The 22,651-nt window shown below is 31.6% G+C and overlaps 1 protein-coding gene across 1 annotated transcript; it reads right to left on the reverse strand.

Moving 5' to 3' along the window:
- Positions 1 to 7,713: 7,713 nt before the first annotated feature.
- On the reverse strand, positions 7,714 to 11,980 carry LOC126723006 (SPX domain-containing protein 3). Its single transcript, XM_050426182.1, has 3 exons — positions 11,577 to 11,980; positions 8,385 to 8,550; positions 7,714 to 8,252 (listed from the first exon to the last, which is right to left on the reverse strand). The coding sequence occupies exons 1-3, from the start codon at positions 11,820 to 11,822 to the stop codon at positions 7,885 to 7,887; spliced, it is 780 nt and encodes a 259-aa protein (XP_050282139.1). The 5' UTR covers positions 11,823 to 11,980; the 3' UTR covers positions 7,714 to 7,884.
- Positions 11,981 to 22,651: the final 10,671 nt, after the last annotated feature.

Below are 22,651 nucleotides of genomic sequence, written 5' to 3' on the forward strand. Positions count from 1 at the left end.
CTCTTTGAACGTGTCATTTTTATTATCATAAGTTTCCTGGTTGACGAATTCCTACAAGATTGAAGCCATAACCATGTGGTCCAGAGTTTGACAGTTGTTACGGATATGGGAACTCTTGATGCGCGTTTAGATTCTTGGATAAGAAATTAAAAATGGGTTTGTAAATTTGTGGAGGAGCTTTGCCTATTGAACAAGGCGTAGAGTCACCACGAGAGAGAGAGAGAGAGAGAGAGAGAGAGAGAGAGAGAGTATACAAAATTTGCTATTCTCCTATGGCCTCAAAGAAATACTCCATTGATCATGGAGTGGAATTGTATAATACTACAAACAAGTTGCATAACACAACCGCATCTGCTTGATTTCTCATTTTCATAAGCAGCTCCAGTGCTCCACAACGAGGGACCAATTTCTTCTTCACTAGCGTTATAATTTTGGAACTGTCTAAGGGTACATTACAATCAAATAGTCAAATTATTACAACGAGTGATGATAGGGAGGACTTGGTTTTGGTTCATGCTATATTTATATAAAAATAAAAATAAATTTTAAAAATAAAAAATAAAAACAACAACAATGAGTTGTGCAATTTTAAATATAAAAAATTAATTGCTATTTTTTCATCTCAAAAAGTAAAAAGAATTATTTGTTAAAATAAACATATTATAATGATATTTAAATAAAGGACAAAGTTTAGCCTAAATGTTACAACCTTATTCAATATATATATATATATATATATATATATATATATTTTATTGGAGGTGAATTTTGACAAATCTACCATTGGATTACATTTTCTTCTTATATCTTTCATAACATTAATGCCCCACTTTTATATCTTCTTATATCTTCCATAACATTTTCTTCTTAATTATACTCTCTCACCAAGTTTAAACACTAAACACTTTTCCCTTTTGTATCATTTGTTCTGGTCCTTCTAGATCATAATTGTGGGTTGTTGTCCATTTAAAAATAAAATAAAAATATAAGAGCTGTTGCTGCAACGGGTGTTCACATTGGCATTACTCCAGGGTTGATTTTCAGCCAGCCCTTCAATTAAGTGTGACTACAAAAGCCTCCCATTTAGGGTTCTATAGACAAAAAGAGATAGAGCAATATTTAACAGCTGATTCACTAGTCCAGAAATCTCTCTCTATCTCTCTCTCTCTCTCTCTCTCTCTCTGCGCATTTAGAGTGTTCTATCTATGTGTTTGTGTGAGGATTTAGATTGTGAGCTTTGAGTGTAGTAGTGTGCACCACCATAGGAGGTCACATTCATGTTTTTCAGTTCATGGAAGAACACAGAACAAGATCATTGGTGTTATGAATGATTGGAATGAGACGGGAGAGCTATTTAGGTAGCGTGAAACAACCTTGTTTCATACTTCATAGTGACTTAACAACACAGGAGATATGCCATAATCACACTTTTTCCTGTTGTTATGTTTTGTAACAACAATAAACCTAACACTGCTATTTAACTATATGGGGAAATCTTATTAGAAAAGAAAAAGCATTTATTTGATATCAATCATGTTAGTAAAGATAAAGCATAGGTACGATACCATGATAAAGTATATGAGAAAATATAAAGAATTAACAACATAGGAGGTATGCCATAATCACACTTTTTCCCATTGTTATGTTTTGTAACAATAATAAACCTAACACTACTATTTAACTATATGGGAAAATCTTATTAGAAAAGAAAAAACATTTATCTGATATCAATCATGTTAGTAAAGATAAAGCATAGGTACAATACCATGATAAAGTATATGAGAAAATATAAAGAATTAACAACATAGGAGGTATGCCATAATCACACTTTTTCCCATTGTTATGTTTTGTAACAACAATAAACATAATACTATTATTTAACTATATGGGGAAATCTTATTAGAAAAGAAAACGCATTTATCTAATATCAGCCATGTTAGAAAAGATAAAACCTAGGTACAATTGTTACCATGATAAAGTATATGAGAAAATATAAAGAATTAACAACATAGGAGGTATGTCATAATCACACTTTTTCCCATTGTTACAATAAACCTACTACTATTATTTAACTATATGGGTAAATCTTATTAGAAAAGAAAAATTATTTATCTAATATCAATCATGTTAGAAAATATAAAGCATAGGTACGATACCATGATAAAGTATATGAGAAAATATAAAGAATTAACAACATAGGAGGTATGCCATAATCACACTTTTTCCCATTGTTATGTTTTATAACAAAAATAAAGCTAACACTACTATTTAACTATATGGGAAAATCTTATTAGAAAAAAAAAAAAAAAAAAAAAAAAAAAAAAAAAAGCATTTATCTGATATCAATCAGGTTAGTAAAGATAAAGCATAGGTATGATACCATGATAAAGTATATGAGAAAATATAAAGAATTAACAACATAGTAGGTATGCCATAATCACACTTTTTCCCATTGTTATGTTTTGTAACAACAATAAACATAATACTATTATTTAACTATATGGGGAAATCTTATTAGAAAAGAAAAAGCATTTATCTAATATCAGCCATGTTAGAAAAGATAAAACATAGGTACAATCAATATCATGATAAAGTATATGAGAAAATATAAAGAATTCACAACATAGGAGGTATGTCATAATCACACTTTTTCCCGTTGTTATGTTTTGTAACAACAATAAACCTACTACTATTATTTAACTATATAGGTAAATCTTATTAGAAAATAAAATGTATTTATCTAATATCAATCATGTTAGAAAATATAAAGCAGAGGTACGATACCATGATAAAGTATATGAGAAAATATAAAGAATTAACAACATAGGTGGTATGCCATAATCACAATTTTTCCCGTTGTTATGTTTTGTAACAACAATAAACCTAATACTATTATTTAACTATATGGAAAAATCTTATTAGAAAAGAAAAAGAATTTATCTAATATCAATCATGTTAGATAAGATAAAGCATAGGTACGATACGACCCGGCATATATGCCAGGTACAACATATAATCTTCGTTCATACACAGTAGAAGTCTCTTGATGATGATATCTCTACTAATAAATTCTATATTTTACAAGGAACCCATTGAAAGATATTTATAGTAGGCTAAATCTTAGAGTAACTATAGACTAACCCAAAATTAAAATATTTGCACTACAAGTAGCTTTAGAATTACTTTAGTTGCATTTAAAAAAAAAAAAAAAAAAAATTTACTTTGTTGCATTGCAAATGAGATTGCGATTACCTTGCTTGCAGTCCAAATAAGATTAGATATGGTGAACATGGATTAAAATTATACAACTAGCTAATCAATGGAAATTTCTGAACCAAATGTTAAAACATCTAGGTTTAGTTTCTCTAATTTCAACAATTTAAAAGCTGAATTATTCTACATATTTGTTAAAAAGTACCTTCAAGGGTACACTTTAAAGAATATCAATATTTTAGTATCATAAGATGCATAATCATAAAAATAATATATTTGTTATATAGTCGTTGTACACTGAGATAGTTGTGTACCTTTCGTGATAATGTATTTTATGTGATACGTTTGCCTAATAAGCCAAACTCAATAAAAAGCAAAAAAAAAAAAAAAAAAAAAAAAAAAAAAAAAAAAAGCCAAACTCAATAAGGCATAAGAAATCTAATGATGGGGTATAACAAAATGCAAATTTTCAGTTCATATGCTCAAATATATGTATAAGCATTTGATGTAGCCACGTAGTCATCTAGTCATAAGATAAAAAAAGGCTTTTGCATTATAACTTCAATGATTTGAGTGCATGGTACCTACCTTTAACCCATGCATAGAGTGCTTTTATATATATATATATATATATATATATATATATATATATATATATATATATATATATATTTTGTGGGGGCCAATTATCTAGAATGTACTATTAAAACTGTATGAATTGGGCCTATAATCTAATCCGAGGATATCAACCAATCCGAGAATAGTCAAATAAGGTTATAATGGGAATGGTATAAGAAGAAAAAAATAAAAATTGTATGTAATAGTCCAAGATACGTCCGATGAGAACAGTCAACTCGGAAACGGAGATCCGAGGTCAGTAAGAATGTCTTATTATCCTAAACATCATTCAAAGTTGCATCACAACTAAGAGTCGGACATTGGATAAGGGATGAGAAAAGGGAGGCAACAAATATCTTCAAAAGATGCTACCTCCACATTAAATGCCTCCCAACTAACTCTCTAGCCGCATTAATGTGGAGGTGATACCTGAATAGTGGTCAAGCAGCCTTACAGCTACTAGTTGATGGTTCTGGGAGGTGTTGGATGGGACAAGAAGGAGTTCCTAGAATCTAACCTACACGTGTATGGTAGAAATGATACCAAGATTGCAGTATATAGTATGAGAAGGTGGCCTAAAAGAGCAGGATGAGGAAAAAGAAATGTTTGTAATAATACTGTGAACTCTTGTAACTTTGTTGATGAACAAGACATTATAACATAAGCTCATCAGGCCGTGCTTAGGACAGATTTTCTTATTTTATTTGTGTTTAATGATCTTAAATCAGCAACTTTTATTGTCTTTCTTCTAGAGTAGATCCAGTTCTTTCACCCATGCTCTACAAATTCATTGTTTGGGCTTGTTGGGCTAAAACTCAATCCTATACTGGGTCCAATCCAAATTCAGTCCTTACACATACACACACATATATATATATATATATATATATATATATATATATATATAAGGAAATAGATATAAAAAATAATGGGATGAAACTCATAAAAATTTTATTTAACTACACCTCAAAAATAACATTATCATACATGATAGGTAGAGCTTGGCATAAGCAGTTACTTAGCTAATTGGTACTTCTATTGAAATACATAGCCAAGTAATGTTCGAAACTCATATTCCCACTTTCATAATAACTAAATATTATCCCAAACTAAAATCGAACGAAAATTATAAGAGCCAGAGGGCCTATGATGGTGAATCAACATACACATATGCACACACACAAACATAAGCTAAGATTGATTTGCCAAAAACGTTAAAATGCATTGAACCGAAATAGAGTTGAAAGAAAGAATAAAAAATCCATCACATACATGACAGAAACAATAAAAAAATCTACCCAACCAAAAAAAAAAAAAAAATAGAGAGATTAATCACCTTTTTTTTTTGTAAGCATAGCATGGAAGGAGAGAGAGAGAATAGTTCAAGGAGTAAGAATAAATTAATATGAAAAAGATGGAAGAGAAAGGGTTAAAGTCACAATAAGGTTTGAAAATATAGGGGAGAAAAAGAGTCAAAATATGAGAAAAAAAGTTGGACTAAGTGTAACAGCAAACTAACTATGATGGAAGAGAAATGGTTGGAGCAAGAGAAACGGTACAGTGTGAAACGGAGGGAGAAAAGAATAGTTAATAAAAAAAGTAAGAGAAAGATTGTAAAAATTGGATTGGTAAACTGGGGGATGGAATAGCCAAAAATTTAAGAAGACATAAATTGATTTGCTAGTGACATGACATAATATGTAGCTAGTATCGTGAGATAACAGAAGTTTTAGCAAAATTAAATACAGAGACTCCATTTTTACTCGTCATATAGACAACAGACTTAGGCCTATTGAGCCTTGATAATTTTAACATCTCCCCTCAAACTAAATTTAGAAGTTTCAAGACATCTTGACTTTGGAAAGAAGGTGAGTCCTTGAAGGAAATCATGATTAGATGTGTGGACAAGTAAGACCAAATTAAATGAAGAGCATATGACAATCTAGATTGAAGGTGGAGTGCACAAGATGGATCGAACCAAACTAAATGTGCAGAATACTTCTTAAAGGCGTGGTTTGAAAAAACTATGACTGAAGATGACAGCGATGAATGACCATAAAGAAGGCCTAGTAAATGATTTGAGACATGATCTAAGTAACTCTAGAGATTATAAAGATGCATGAACAAAAAGAAAGTCAATAAAAGAGACTCTAGATCAGCAAGGTCCATGATACTTAGCTTGGAAAATAGAGGGCACTTGTTTAGAAGAAAAGCCCAAAACCCAATACAAGAGAAATATGCACGTTGCCTATGGAATGGTAGTTGAAATCATCAAAAATTGTTTTATCAGAAAATATCATATCTGATATCAACTTCTGAAGATGTTATCCACGACAGAGGATAAATCTAATCTAATTATGGCTAGCAAAGACAGGAAAAGTAGATAACTTAGATACTATTCATGATAGGCGATAAATCAGGATGCCTGCCTAACAATTAGAAATATGGATTAGTGGAGGCTACTAAAGATTGACTCTGTTAGAAAATATAAATCATAATTCGGATACCATGTTAAAGAAGAGAAGACAGCTATCATATCATGATAAAGTACATGGAGAAAATATAAAGAAGAAAATAAAAGAAGGTAAAGATAGAAAGAAAAATAAAAAGATAAAATATTGGGAATTAACATAGTTTAACCTTAAAAGCCTACATCCACATCATGCCTCTCGGTCAAATTGTGAGATATATGTCATTCCATCTCAAAATCAATTAGTAATGAGGAAGACAAACTTATATTTTTATGGAATTCGACATCATGCCTCACGAGCCTTTTTAAGAGTAGTTGTAGGGAGTCGAATTGTGATCCCTAACAATCCCTCTCTCACATTGATATTTCTATGACTCGAACCCATGACCTTGGTTCTAATACCACTTGTTGGATTATTTAAACCTTTGTACACTCAGATTGTTTAACTTAATTAATTAACCAAGTTGATACTTCAGTTTATTATTCAAATCTAGGTTAAACACAAAAAATCATATCACTTAATGTGGAAAAGTAAAAAAGACAAGCGATATAATGACCTAAGAAAACCAATGAAACCATCCAGTTTCAAAGTAAAAAACCTGGAAAGAATTTAACCTAAACTATCCTAAAGGCAAAAAATTCAATATAAAATGGAAGTTTTACAATAGATTTTTCCCTAAATCTAAAATTACCTCTTGTAGGACTTACTCACGTGACCACACGTAACTCCAAATTCACGAACTCTTCTATCTGAATTTGTCGCACACAAACACCTACGTTTGTGACTCTGAAATCTCACTCAAAACTTTAGATCATCAGGAGTTGTTGATCTTGTATGCAAAAACTTATCTCCACTAGTTCTTGTATATGGATCTTCTTTGTGGTAGATGCTTGTTGAATTAGAAGGTTACAGAACCTCGCAAATCTCATAGGAGTAACTCACAAGACTTCCAAGAACTTCTAAAACATAATTTAGGATTTTCCTTTTATACCTAATAGTGTTGAACACAAACCTTAAACATTTCGTAGGCTATGGGCCTAATTTAAATTCTGCAGAATTCGACGTTTGATTGGTTGAGCCTTGTAGATTCTAAATTCTTCTTTCTACAGCTTGACTATTCTTGAATCTTGACTTAAACCAACATGAGCAATGTCTAACACTATTCTAAGACTTAAAAATCTTAAACTAGATATGTTTTAGTACTCGGTTTGCCCGTTTATTCCTAAATATTTAGAACCTAACACTCCCCAATCTCACCGCCACCCCCACCCCCCACCCCCCCCAAAAAAAAAAAAAAAAAAAAAAAAAAATACCTTGATAGACTTGGACTTTGACTAAGATTGGACCTTAATATCTTTAACAAATCTGATCTAGTAAAATCACATTCAATATATGGTGAAATATATAATAATTCTATTCAAACGATTTCTAAATTTGATTCCCAAAAACTACCTTTAACTCTCCAGGAGTAAATATACTAAAATTTTATTACAGCATGTATCCCCTAAAGCATAGGGAGTATGAAGTTATTAACCAACTACCGTGTTATAGAATTGTTATTGTTTAATACATTTCATCTATATTACACAGTGGGTATAGGAGAATTGAGTTGTACTGACTGAATGAGTTCAGAATCAGGCAAGTTCAGTGGAGGCAGTGAAAAGTGACCATAAGTTGAGCTTCCTCTTCTAATCTCTTGCATGCTCTGAAGGGCTGCAACAGTATTCCTAAAAATTCCTTCTCCTGCAACTATTATTGCTTCCCTTGCTTCTCTAGTTTTCTCTTCATCTTCAACTGGGAATACTGCATCTATGGTGCTTTCACATTGCTTCACAAGTTTTGATATAAGATCGGTTGTAAAGAAGGGCTGCTGCAATACCTTCTGAATGAATGGCAAGCGCAATAGGCCTCCCGTTCGCTTGTCATACTTCTTTAAGATCTTGGCCAACCCTACAAAACTCAAACCTTTTAGTATTCTAGGATTAGTAGTGAATTTAATTTCTCATCAAAACAAAATTTTTATTGCCACAAAAAAATTGTGCCTTGGTCTCTCAAAGGAGTTAGCTTAGCCTGATTTGGTACCTGTGTAATTGACATTGCTGTAGTTTACTAAGAGCACCATTTCACCATGAAAATCAACTATGTCTTTTCTGATTTTTGCCATTTCCTCTTTATAATCTGCCTCCGAAGGGTGATTCCCCTTAGGTCCCCATTTATCAATCACCCTCTGGATCCTCTGTTGTAACTCCTGAATTTTCAAATACATTTATCAAATTCATGGCTCTTTTTTCACTTAACTTGTGTGAGGATTACAAATTACAATAAAGTAACACTTAAAACTTAGCATCCTACTAGTAATATATACTTCGCAGGTTCCAAGAGCATATTTTCCTTGACAAACAGACAGAAATTCAACCCAAGAGTACAAAGAAATGGTCAATTTGGGGATCATAAGAGTCAAAAAGTGGTAAGTTGATTTGATTTTTTTTCTTCATGCCATCTATCTATGCCTGCAGACATGTATATCAAAGTTCCACTAAAAAAAGTTCGCAGCCATAGTTGAATACTTATTTCCATCATAGAGTTGAAAAGAATTTCACGACTCATTTAAAATCAAACATGTTAAAACTTTGTTAGTCCCGTGTATGGAATTCATTTTAGCATTGTTAAAAGTCATTGTCCGTTGTCTCCAAACATAACCCAACTCAAGAACCAGCTTGCAATTTTGTTTCTTCATGAGCTTTAAGTCAAGAAAGTTTGGTATAGATTATGATACTTTAGTATACACGGCATCCAAGGATTTGTTTATTGTGCAGTATTTTAAGACTTTGTCATAATCTTTATAGGTGAATTGAATTTTGAAGGGGCCCAAGCCGGAATAATTGTTGTGATTTATAGGGAACTAAAATTCAACTTTGTGGGCTTCCAAGAAACATGAAATAAGGCCCAACTTGGGAACCATAAATTTCCTCTTTCTTATATGTTCAAAGAAAGGAAGAAGTCCATCCAATATAATCTTCTTCTTTTTTTGGCACACCATTCAATATAATTTTAAATCCACCAAAAAAATGAGCATTTTGACCCTTTTTTTTTTTATGGAAGAGTATTTTAACTTTGATTATGTAATTGATAATACCAATAAACCATCAAAGTATTGAAAGATTATTCTATACTGTGATAAAGTTAGTTAAATGAATTTAAACATAGTTAGTAAGAAATCACTTACCTCTAAAGAAAGTTAGTGACAAATCAAGGAAGGAAAAAAAAAAAAAGTTTAGAGATTTAGGTTGTGTTTTAATTTAATTTATAGATAATCAACCGATTAAAGATCATCTATTACTCAAATGGTAATAATTTTACACAAATAGTAAATAAAGTTCAAAATCATGAATTTTTTTCTCAATTAAAATACATAAAAAGGCCAAGCTATATAAAGCACGAACTCTCTTATCTTTGCCTACATAAAATATAGGACCTCGTTCAAATATTCTAAACTGTGTAAAATGCACTAATTGTAGCATATTAGAATCAGAACATTTTTGTCTTTTCCCAACAACCAATTCTTTTTAAAATTATAGACAAACCCTCTTTTTGGGCACAAATTTACGACGAGTTCCAATGCAAGTTATCAATTTCCACACATTATAAATTACTGATTTTGATGTCAATTCTAAACAAATGATAATGGTCACAACATTATCTTTCTTGTTTAGATTATTCTTAATATTAAAAATAAATAAATGAAAAAAAAAAAAAAAAAAAAAAAAAAAAAAAAAAACCAACCAACCAACCAACAAAACAGAAAGGGACTGTTAGATCATCTGAAATTGGTTACTTCGGGACATCCAATAAAATCGACACAATTGAAATCCAGAGATTTTGGACCCATTTGCACAGAACCTACCGCCATGGCTTAAGAATTGTCGTGCTTCAATGATTCCGTTCATTTCTATAGGCTAATTGTGCTTAAAACACTTCAAAAGCTACGTTCTAGTCTCTATTAAACAAAAGAGTCTAATGTAGGAACTAGGACGTTGATGAGTTTGGATGCCACGACTTTGAAAATGATCTAATCCATTAGTATTAGAAATGAACATGAAAGCCTTTTTTTTAATGCAAAAAAGTTAGCTTAGTCACAAGCTCTTATTCTAACCAAAACAAAAGGGAAAAAAAAGCATAGTTAGTCACAACTCACGACATGTTCTTTTTAAAAAGAAGCTTTTATTCTTTTTGTTTGGTTTAGTTGTCACACTCAAGTAATAATTGATTTTTATCTTTTGTAGAAAACTCATGGAACATCTTAATTGTTACGATCTCTCGAAGTTTCAACATCATATTTTCGAATAATTCTAAATACCTTGTTATCTTTTACATTATATAATTCCCGAATTATGAATTTATTCTTGAATAGTTTCAAGTATGCACGCATGTTTCTTTTTTCTTGTTAAATCTCTATCGTTTTTAATATTTTCCTAAACATTCTAAGATCATAAAGAGGATCATGTTTCAAAATCAAAAACTTCCATAATCTTATATTTATTGTAGAAAGAAAGTAAGAAATAATCAAACAATAAGTGATTTGAAACACTAAATCAATAATCACACTAAATTTCATCATGTATTTGTATTTTGTAGCATTTGTAAAGCATTGTTCAAATCATTAACTTTTCGTCCAAATCATTAGAAATTTAGAACCCGCAAATTATTTTCCAAAAAAAGAAAAGAAAAATCTTGAATTCCTTATTATCTTCAACAAAAAATAATTCCCTAATCACGAATTTGTTCCCTAAATGCATAAATTCTATTAGACATATATAAGTGATGTGATTAGTGAGGAAAATACATGGGATATCTTTTCCTAATACGCACGCTACACCCCCACATGGGTATCGTTTCCAATCTTCCAATCACATAAGAAAATGGACCCCCAAAGTGGGATCCACATTTTTTGGGTACACCAAACTTTTCAACTCTTGGCCCGTGACTCTTACATTCCTCCCCCTCACCCCCTGCAACTGAGTCACCTCCGCTTTAGTGATGAGTAAACTCAGTCAACTCACCCCAAACTATTTTTTCAAGAAAAATAACAAATTAAATACATACAAACATAAAAATGTGAAAGAAGTAAACTATATAGTTTGAAAAAAAAAAAAGTAAAAAATAATGCTGACAACATGTTTGGTTACACTAATACCCATTTATAAATGAACTAGTTTTTTTTTATCACTTTTGTTTCAGTGTTTGGAGTAGAAGAAGTAAAGAAAAAAACAATACCTTATTTCGGATAACAAAATCCTCTTCTTGTTCCATGAAGAAAGCATTGAACTTCTCGATCTCATTGTTTAACAAGTACACAAACTCTTCCTCAGCCCTCCCATATTCGAAGGAACCGTTCAACAATGTCGGAGCCGAAGAAATCGACCGGACAAGCTTCTTCAATTCCTTGTACGACAAAAACTTGTCCCTCCAACCCGGCAACGTTTCTTGAATTTGTTGCTTCAATCTTTTCCCAAACTTCATCGGTGCAACACTTCTATAATCACAAAAAACATAAAAGCGTTTTTTTTTTTTTTTTTTTTCAAAAGCAACAACACCACCACACCAAAAAAAAAAAAAAAAGTAGAGAGTAGGGAGACCCAATAAAGATTGAAATTTTGGGGTTTGTAAAAAAAAAGAGAGTGTAATGAATGGGTGAAGAAATAGGGTGAAGAGGGGGTTTTATTAGCAAAAGATTACTAGAATATTAGAGGGCATATGCTTGGCGTGATGAAGTGGCGGTTAGAAAAGGCATAAACGAGTCGTTGAAGTAAGAGAATTCTTTGAGCATATTCGATTTACTATATGGTCATACTTAAGACCAAGGCTTAGAAAAATTATTAAAAAAAACAATAAAAACACTTTTTTATTTATAATAGGTACTATTACTATATATATTTATGGTTGATTTTTTTTTTTTTTTTTTTTGATATTATATTTATGGTTGATTAATAAGGGACACGGGGGACATGGGTTTGTTCTAGTTTTACACGAAGGTGAGCTTAATGATGGTTTCTAGTGGGGCCGTACATTGTGTTAAGTGGCTCCCATAATTGAGAATTGCCATTATAATGCGTGTGGTGAGGGAATGCTTGTGACGGTAGAATTGTACACCAAATGGGGGATAAAGAGATGTGAGAGAAAAAGGATGATTCTAAGGAATCTACTAAGAATCACACACCCCATGGCTATAGCATAGCATAGAGAGATTGAAAACATAAATAGTATAGCTGGTACCATTGATGTGACTTTGGAAAAGTAGAGAAAGAGCAAACCAAATTAGGGCATATGTGATTTTTGAACTCCTTCGAAATGCTCTAGAATTTGTAGGATGGGTCCAGCTACTCTTTATTGCACACCATTGATTTTAAAGGGTACCCTTTTTTGTTGTCAACAATTGAATGGTTAAGATGATTTCAAAATTTTCAAAAAAAAAAAATTTATATTTTTTGAGTACAATGAAGCTATTCTTGTGTTATAATTGGTATATTTTTCAAATGGGATCTTTTTTTTTGGTAAAACAGGATTAGGGGAATAAATAAACAGGATTAGAGAGGGAATATGTGATTTTCAATTCCCACGAAATGCCTTATACTCTAGTAGTGGACCCAGATAGCAGTCCATGCCAACCGTTGGATTAAGGTACTTTTTCATAGTTAACGATCAAATACGTTTTCTTTTTTTTCTTTTACATTTTTTAATTTTTTTGGGGTGGCAGAAGGAACTTCGTTTACTCAAGAAAGAATAAGAAATATGATACTTCATGTCTTCATCTAACTAACCAATTTAAAACAACAACCTAACTCAAAAAACAACAAAGAGTAGCCACCAATTTAGTGTGCTGGTATCATACTCTTTCTTCCTTATCACACTCACGAATATTCTAATTACCTGCAACTCTTTCAGGTGAATTCATATTGTTCCATTCCACCTTAATTTAAAACTAGTGTTAATTTACTATAATTTTTTTACTAATGAGGTCAGTATTATTTTACCACTAAGCCAATTTTCTTTTTCTTTTTTATATTCTTCTTTTGGGTTTTGGATTTGACACCCTAAATGAACCTGGATCCAACAAATCCTAGTTAACATATTGAATGTATAAATTAGGATAAATTGCAAATTATACTCCTAAAATTTGAAGTGTTGAATTTTAAACTCTAACGTTTCAGAATTTGAATTTTAGCCTCCTTAAATTTTAGAGTTGTTTGGATTTTACTTCCTAAAATTTGAAAGTGTTTGAATTTTATACTTTAAAGTTTCAAAATTTGGAATATAAAATCCAAACATCTCAAACTTAAGGGATAAGATTCAAATTCTAAAACATTAGAATATAAAATCTAAAGTACCCACAAACTTCAAGGGGTAAATTAAATTTTGAAATTCAGGGTGTAAAATCCAAACATCCTAAAACGTTAGAAGTGTAATTTGCAATTTAACCTGTATATTAATTTTGAACTAGATTATCAAAAATATTAGTTTGAACTATAGTTATAACTGGTTGTAATCTTTATATTTTAGGTTTTAGAAACTAATTACAAAAAATTTATTCTACAGAAACTTTTAACTAGTTCAAAGTGTATTTGTTTTAATGATTAATTCAACACCAAACTAATCAATTTAGCAAACACCTTTCCAATGTATCAAATTAGAAGTTCATTCTTTACAAATACCCCTAAAAAAAAAAACCTAATTATGCCGCTATTAGAATTCAAACTCAAGTTTTGAAAGTGGAGAATAACATCATGAATGCAATTACCATTCATTACCTACTACATAGGATTTAATTTTGAATGCAATTACAATTCATCACATACTACATGGAATTTAATTTTATTGTGAAAGTCACTGTTCAAAGCGAATTCTCAATCTTATGCTCCTTTCTCTTAAGAACTATTGTCGACAATGGGATTTGTGACTATCTCAATCCCTCAGGCTAGTGACACTTGTTCTTGTATGGGGAAATATTTGGTGATGCTTGGAGTACATCACTTTGATTCTCCAAAATTTCATGGGATCCTTGTACTTTTGATTGTTTTTTTATTTTCAAAATTACATTGGATTGCCAATTCTTCGCATTGCTTCCAACATCCTTGAACTCATTGAAAATGATAAACTCAATGTGTGAGATTGGGGTAGACTTGATTGAAATCACAAGAAAATCCCTCTGATTTATCTTTTCTATGTCACTGATCCTTTAATCTTCAAATGCAATTTGTATAACAAGTGCATCCTCCAACATAGTACTCTCTAATCATATTTATCATTGGTGATGCTTGGAGTACATCACTGTGAGTTCTCCAAAAAATTCATGGGATCCTTGCACTTTTGATTGTTATTTGATTTCCAAAATTACATTGGATTGTTTATCTAAGATTTCTATCATTTGAACCCACAAACCTTTCATCCTTGCTTCCATCCTTGATATGTTTTTGGACATGTCCTTTAGAATCTCTAACATTTGGTTGACATGCTTTGACATTTTTCATTCCTTTTTATTATGATCAAAGCTTTGAAATGTGCTAGACATGAATAAATTTGAGCTTGATGCAAAAATTGATTTTTTTTTTTTTTTTTTTTTCCTTCTTGGCAAGTGGATTGGGTGAAGTTTTGGGAATAATGGATCAAGCTAGAAAAAAGGTTTATATGAAGGAGATGACCTAGTGGAATGTGGAAACATGGCGATTTCTTTTTGGTTGTTCATTGATGATGGTACCGGTGGGATGTGGGTTTTAGTGATGACAAGTAGGGCTGTAAATGAACCAAGCCGATTGTGAACAACTCGAGCTCAGCTTGATAAAAAGCTCATTCATGTTTGTTTGTTTATAAATAAGCCAAGTTGAGCCTTAGTTTTCGGCTTGCTTATCAAACAAGCCAAGCCTGAGCAAAAAATTTTGTTCGTGAACAAGCTCGTGAACAATCGGGCTTGATACAACACAAGCCAAGCTTAAGCTCGTGTATAGCTTGATAAAAGGCTTGATATATATTTTCTAAATAGACTAAATATTTTTACATTACACATATTTTAATAATAAAATTTCCCACGTGAGACCACTTTTCAATACCCATTACTTTAAGTTTTTTTCTTTCCTTAAAAAAAAAAAAAAAAACATTTTTAGCAAAAAAAAGAAAAAGAAAAAAGACTGGAGACTTCTTTTAGTAATTCACACTTTTTCTAGACTTTTCAATTCCACTTCTAGAGTTCTCTAGTACGACAGTACTTCATGCATACAGCTGGACTTCACTTCACCATCTTAGGTGTCCCTTGGTTGTCTTTTCCTATTATTTTCGTGCGTTACAGTTTACTAGTTTAGTCATTTACTAAGTATCCTTTCCATTTGAATACACTATATCTTAATACAGTTTAGTTTCTTTCTCTACCGAAACTTCACAATTTAGTTCTATCATTGAACGAAAAAAAACCCAATTCAGTTTTATTCAAATTGAGATTCTCGACTATCACTCAATGAGTCCATGTCTATACTATGTAGTTTGCAGCCTAAAACTCTTAGGCTCTCTTGGAAAGACCGAAGCTTATTTGAGAAGCTTCAATCTTTCACTCTCTTTTATCATCAATTCCTTTCTTTTCCCCAAATTTTCACAAAGAATTGATCAGCTATCTCTCTCATGAGGCCAAGAAATTCCACCAAATCTGCCCTATATCTCTTTGCAACAAGTGAACAAGTCCTAGATTTGAAAGAGTTAGATGCTAGCAAAGAGGATTTAAAGTCCAGTGTTTACCAAATCACCATGTAATTTAAGGGTTACAGTGGGTGTGCAAAGAGCTCTGACAACAGCTCTAAATCCGGTGTAATATTTGGCATCACTACCATCTTCATTCTCTACCTCCATCCTCCAAGACGTTCATAGCCTTCTCTCACCATAGGTAAATTTCCATGTTTAAAAATTTTCTATATATTTTTATAGTTGTTTGCACTATAGTTTGTTTGATATTGCAAAATCGTTTTTGTGGGGCCCAACAATATATGGGCCAGGCCCATTTGTTCATGGAAGCTTTAAGGCCCAATCCGAAGAAGATGGTAGTCCAAGCTCATTAGTGTAAAGCACACATGGGCCCAGAGAGGCAGCCGAGGACGGTGCAGCCCTCGGCTTGGTCCAAAGCTCCACCAAGAAAAAAGGGCAAAAGTGGCATAGGGACAATCTTAAAAGAAAATCTGAAATATCTAGGACAGGCTGCCCTTACTGCCTTTCCCAGACTGAACTTTGCACCTAACAGAGATATGCTCTTTAGCTTTATCAGCTACTCCCAACGACTTAGGTCTGGGACAGATGGGACAAGTATCAGTCTTGGAAAGGTCGACCCTACACGTGGACGAAGGAAATTGAACGCATGCTAGTATAAAAGAAAAAATATGTAACCTAAAGTGGGGGGCTCCAGTCCCACTGGGAAAAGAGGAGAGGTTCCAGAGGTGAATACACCTGAACCATGTATGAGCTCCTTATCAAAACCACCGCCGGGCAAACACGACTTAGCCTTTCGATCCCACTCTCTACAAATGATATTGTATGGGCCCATTTATGTGCGAACCCAACTCTACTGCGGTTTGACGCAAAACGTGTCCCTACAGTTTTGATTTCCAAGTTATGGTAGTTTAATTATAAAATTTCTATATAACTTAGAAAAATCTTGTTGGTTGAATTCATTTGATAATAACTTAATTTTGTAATTAGTGGATTGTGGTTGTGGAGTCTGGTATATAGTTTGGAATGGGTCAATGCTTTTCTTTTCCTAAGATGCAGAGCCCCTCTGTGGTTAGCTAATCACAGGTGGAATTAGAAGCATGAACAAATGACTATATTATTTTCTTATTTTTGTTTACTTGATTGTTGCAGATTTGAGCACTTGATAATGCAATTTTGTTATATCCCAAGTAAAAAAGCTTGACTTGAGCTTGAGTTTGAGCTTGATATTCAGCTCAAGCTTGGCTTGATTAATTTATCAAGCCAAGCCAAGCCGAGCTCAAGCTTTTGGGTTTTTCCACAATCTCGAGTTCAAACATCATATTTAGGCTTGTCTCGAGCTCGAGCCAAGCTTAAGCATTTGATTTTTACTAACAAGCCAAGCTCAAATAGGCACTACTTGCTTGAGCTTGGCTCGTTTACTGCCTTAATTAAAAGGGTGGATTGACATTTTTTTTTTCTTTTTTCTTTTTCTTCTTCTTTTATGGCTTTTACTGATATGGAGATTAAAATGCTCTGATATCAAATGTTGTGAATTGAGATAAATTTCTAAACTTAAAAAAGATAGTCAATTTGAGATGACCAATCTCCTCAACTTGAGAGAGAAAATATACATTTTTTGTTGATTTTCTACTTGTTTCATTCATAATTCTTACATACAAAAATACTAGTGAGGAGATAAATCTTATCACAACTATTTAAATTTAAATACAAATTGAAATCAAATTCTAATCCTCATCTTAATCTACTGCATAAAGGCACAAGTATCAAATATTCAAATTCTCATGCCTCAACACATTAAAATTTGAGGTTGAATTTCTCCAATTAAGGGAGAAGAATGTGGTATGAGCAATCATAGATTTCCATGTTTCAAAATTGTGAGGACAAGATTCATCTTGAAGGGGAAGGGAATGTTATAACCCAAGTGCTAGACAAATTATTTGAATTTAGTTTAGTGATAGAATAATGCCTCCTAAATAGATAAGTATTGTTATTTATTTGTATTCAAATTAATTCCTATGTTTTAGGATAGGATTAGTCCCATGGTTTTAAGATTTGTTGATGAGGTTATCTCATCCTTAGCCCTTTTTTTTTTTTTTTTTTTTTTTTTTTTTTTTTTTTTTTGAGAATGTCATCCTTGGCCATTTATGTACATTGAATGCATTAATTAGAAATAAGCAAAAATTAACCCAAGAAGGCTGTTCTCCCCCTCAAGATTAGGCAAGGTTTTCAAACATGGACCGGACTCTTTGAACTGTAGTTCAACTCGAAAAACTGTATAAACTATGAGCTAGTTCAACTAGATCAAAGAGTTGATTTTATTCTTAAAAAAAAAAAGAGAATTAGGTGCTAGTTCAAGTAGGTCAAAGAGTTGATTTTATTCTAAAAAATAGAGAATTGGATGTCTTGGGGTGTAGAACCTAAGATCTCGTCCTCTATTATTATATTTATTTTATACTTACATCATTTATAATTTTTCAACTTATTATATCACTTCTCTAAATTTATTAAATATTACTAAATTTGTTTTCTTTGCTAAATTTACTTGTGATTTAAGAATAATTCATTTTCATGGGAGGTTACTAAAATAATTAAAATGACTTTTTTATTCAATCAAAATGATTTCTATGTGAAGGATAATTAATTAATTATACAATTTTTTTCATGCTTTTTTATGTTGTATTATTTTCTATTAACTTATAATATTATGAAAATTTATTTGAAAGTATGTTTCAAATTTTTAAGATACTTTTAGTCAATTTTGCTAATATATCTTTATTTGTATTTTAATTAATTACTAAATTAATTATAACATTATCAAGATTCAACCTTGATCCGACATTAAAATCCTTGAACCTCTCTATTTTTTAATTGTGTGAATGGTCTGGATTTGAAAACCATGAGTTCAAGATATGCACCTCAAATCAATTAATTTATCTTCCAAGTATCCCAGTTCACAACATATCATCCATAGTTTGATGTGAGTTTTGGTCTTGATACCCTAAATGGAACAAAGTTCCTCTCCAAACTAGTTTAGAGAAAAACTCTTCAAACTTCTCATATATCTCTTTTCTCGTGTGAGTTTTGAAATTTAATCATTGAATTTCATGTTCCTTATGTTCTTAGCATGCATGTAAAATTTCGTTCAAATCAGATGTTATTTACTATTCAATCAATAAACTTATTTTTTTATACACAATTTTAAATTACAAAATTTGAAATTTTAACATTTGTTTGATGACATAGCGATTAATCTTTAATCTTCTTGAAAATTTTCAAGTATGAAGGATATAATATGAATATACAATCTAACGGTTAGATTTTCAAAATTCACACTCATTATAAAAATATATGAAGAATTTAAAGGATTTCTCTAATTTGGAAAGAATCTTTGTTCACATAAATGAACCTGGATCCAACAAAACCAGCTTTTCAATAGTTAACACATGACCCCACACACACACACACAAATACAACACTATATAAATTAAGTTTGAACTAGATTATAAAATAATGATTAAAAAAAGTTTTGAACTATAGTTATATCAGTATGTAATCTTTATTTTTAGGGTTTAGAAACTAATTATTAAATATTAATCTACACAAACTTTTAAACTACTTCAAAGTATATTTGTTTTAATAATTGATCAACACCAAACTAATCAAATTCTTTTTCGATCGCTTGTTTGTCATACACCTTTCCAATGTATCATATTGGAAGTTCTTTCTTTACTAATACCCCTAACAAAAATCCTAATTCTGCCACTATTAGGATAAGATTCCAACTCAAGTGTTGAAAGTGGAGAATGAAATCATGTATGCAATTACGATTCATCCACCTAATTCTACTGCTAAGAAGATAGGTATTGAACTCAAGTTTAGAATGTGGAGAGTGAATGCAATTACCATTCATCATCTACTATATTTGATATAATATCATTGTGAAAGTCACTAATGCTCAATCTTATCCTCCTTTCTCTTAGCAACTATTCTTGACATTGGGATTTTTGACAGCCTCGATCGCTTGGGCTAGCGATGCTTGTTCTTGTATGTGAAACTATTTTGTGGATAAATGGTTGACAAAGAGATAAAAACAAAGAGCTTTTACCAATCATCAGAATTCTAAAGTATGATTAGTCACCTATATTTATTTGGTTCTATTACTAAAATTAAGTTAAAGTATTTGTTATCCTCTAAGCTCTAACCTAAAGAAGGATAAAATTGGGTCTTGAACAAAAAAAACTAAGTTTGGGAATTTAGTTTTGCATATAAAGAAGAAGTTAGGCACTCCGCGACTTCTATCAAACGTCAATTATCCTATTATAACTATTTTCATACACACTTTTAAATGCCAAATAAGTCAAATTTGAGCTTCATTTTCAAAAAGCTCAAGCTCTCATCATGTCATGCACGCATCAAGTGTGAGTGAGCGACAAGTTTGGGATGGGTTGTGACTTAAAGTTTGATTAAAAATATATCTGACTTTTATCTGGAAAACATCTTTTAAAGTTCTGGATTTTAGGTGAGCTTACGATTAAATAAATACATTGAAAATTCTAGCATTGTTTGAGAAACCCAAACAACTTATTAAATATATAAGCCAGTGCCACCATCAAGATCACATTATTCTTGAGGGTGGGAAACTGGGAAACTCTAGAAAAATAGTACAATTCATCACCTAGTGGTGTTGGGTCTTAATTTATTTAGGGGCTCACGTTTAACCACGCAGCATCAAGACAAGATTTTACAATGAAAACTCGTTAAGAATTTCACAGAATTTTAGCAGGGTCCTATGGCTATGTCTGCACCTACAATGTTTATTGGTAGCATTCTTTTTATGGAATAAGATCCGGTGCAATTAATCCTCCTCCCGTCACCATAGTGTTTGCATAATAGGTATTTGCAATTTTGCATACAAGACATCTTATACTTCACACAAGATTATTAAAATTACTATAAGAAATTTAGTACGTTTCTATACCATTTGCGTATGTCCCTAGCTAGTCTAGCCATTTTAGCATGCAAAGGATTTGTTTTATCAAGATATTATTACATTGGTACTCTAAGAAATCGACTAAAATACTATAAATGATGCATAAATTTATTAATTACCAAATATATTTCAAACCTCGAAATTCAAATGCAAAACCATCTCTTCAATAGTTAACGCATAGCCACCCAAAAAGAGACTCGAACAATGTATAAATTAAGTTTGAATTATATTTATATCAGTATGTAATCTTTATTTTTAGGTTTTAGAAACCAATTATGAAAATTTAATCGTACATAAGCTTTTAAACTAGTTCAAAGTTTACCCTTTATTTTGTCTAAACAAAACTATTCAAGAAAAACTAGTTCAAAGTTTATTTGTTTTAGGGATAGACTCAGCACTAAAATTATATATATATATATATGTATATATTTTTTTTTTTTCCTTATTTGTCAAACACCTTTCCAATATTGTATCAAATTGGAAGTTCCTTCCTTACTCATACCGCTAAAAAAGTCCTAATTCTGCCACTAATATGATAAGATTCCAATTCAAGTTTGAAAGTGGAGAAAGAATACAAGTACCATTCATCCACCTAATTTTGCCACGAATAAGATGATAGGTTTTGAACTCAAGTTTTGAATGTGGAGAATGATTTACCAAGAAAAAGTACGTGGAGAAATGAGAATGAATGCAATTACCAATCATCACCTACTACATACATGGGATTTGATTTCATTGTGAAAGTCGTTGATCAAAATGAATGCTCAATCTTATTCCCCAAGCTAGCAATGTGATGCTATTCCTTGCATTCTTGGAGTAAATGATGGGAAAAGAGATGGAAACAGAAAGTTACCACTAATCACTAGAATTCTAAAGAAAAGTTGTTGGTTATCTATGTTTATTTGATTTTATTGCTAATTATAGGTTAGAAGTGTTTGTTGTTTTCTAACTAAGGATGGATTGAATCAAATCTTGAACAAAAAAGAGTTCAGGGATTTAATTATGTATGGGAAAGGTGTTGATCACTCCGTGACTTTTGTCAAACAATTATTACCCTATTATAATTATCTCTCATAGATATTGTTTAATGCCAAATAAATCCATTTGTCAATTTCATGCTCAGAGACCAAACGTCTCATTGTGTCGTGCATGCATCAAGAGTGATACATATAAAACTTTTTGCTTTTGACAAGGGTTGGATGAAAAAACATTTGATCTTTATTATTTCAGCCAAACATTTTTTAACGTTTAGAAATGCTGTGAAATTGTAATGACTTTTTGTTGTGTCCATAGTCCATACTCTTCTTTAAATAGTAAGGTGGATTGCAAGAGCTTAGTTGCAAGAGGAAATGAATGATAAAGATAAGGAAGTCATTTGGGCTACTTTTGATGTAGCAAATGGAATTAAGTCAGAGATTGGTTAAAAGGCTGGGCTGGTTAAGAAAGACCAACAATGCTATATGGGCCTTTAAGAAAGACCAACAATGCTGTGTAAAATAGCGGGGATAGGCCTAACTCTGAAATGGGGTGAGATTGGAAAAATGGGCTTGAGGTTTGAGAAAGCCTTTCCAGCGGTCCATGAAATCGAGTTCCTTCTCCAACTTATTTCTACGATGGT

This window comes from Quercus robur, chromosome 4, assembly GCF_932294415.1.
Source record: "Quercus robur chromosome 4, dhQueRobu3.1, whole genome shotgun sequence".
NCBI lineage: Eukaryota > Viridiplantae > Streptophyta > Magnoliopsida > Fagales > Fagaceae > Quercus > Quercus robur.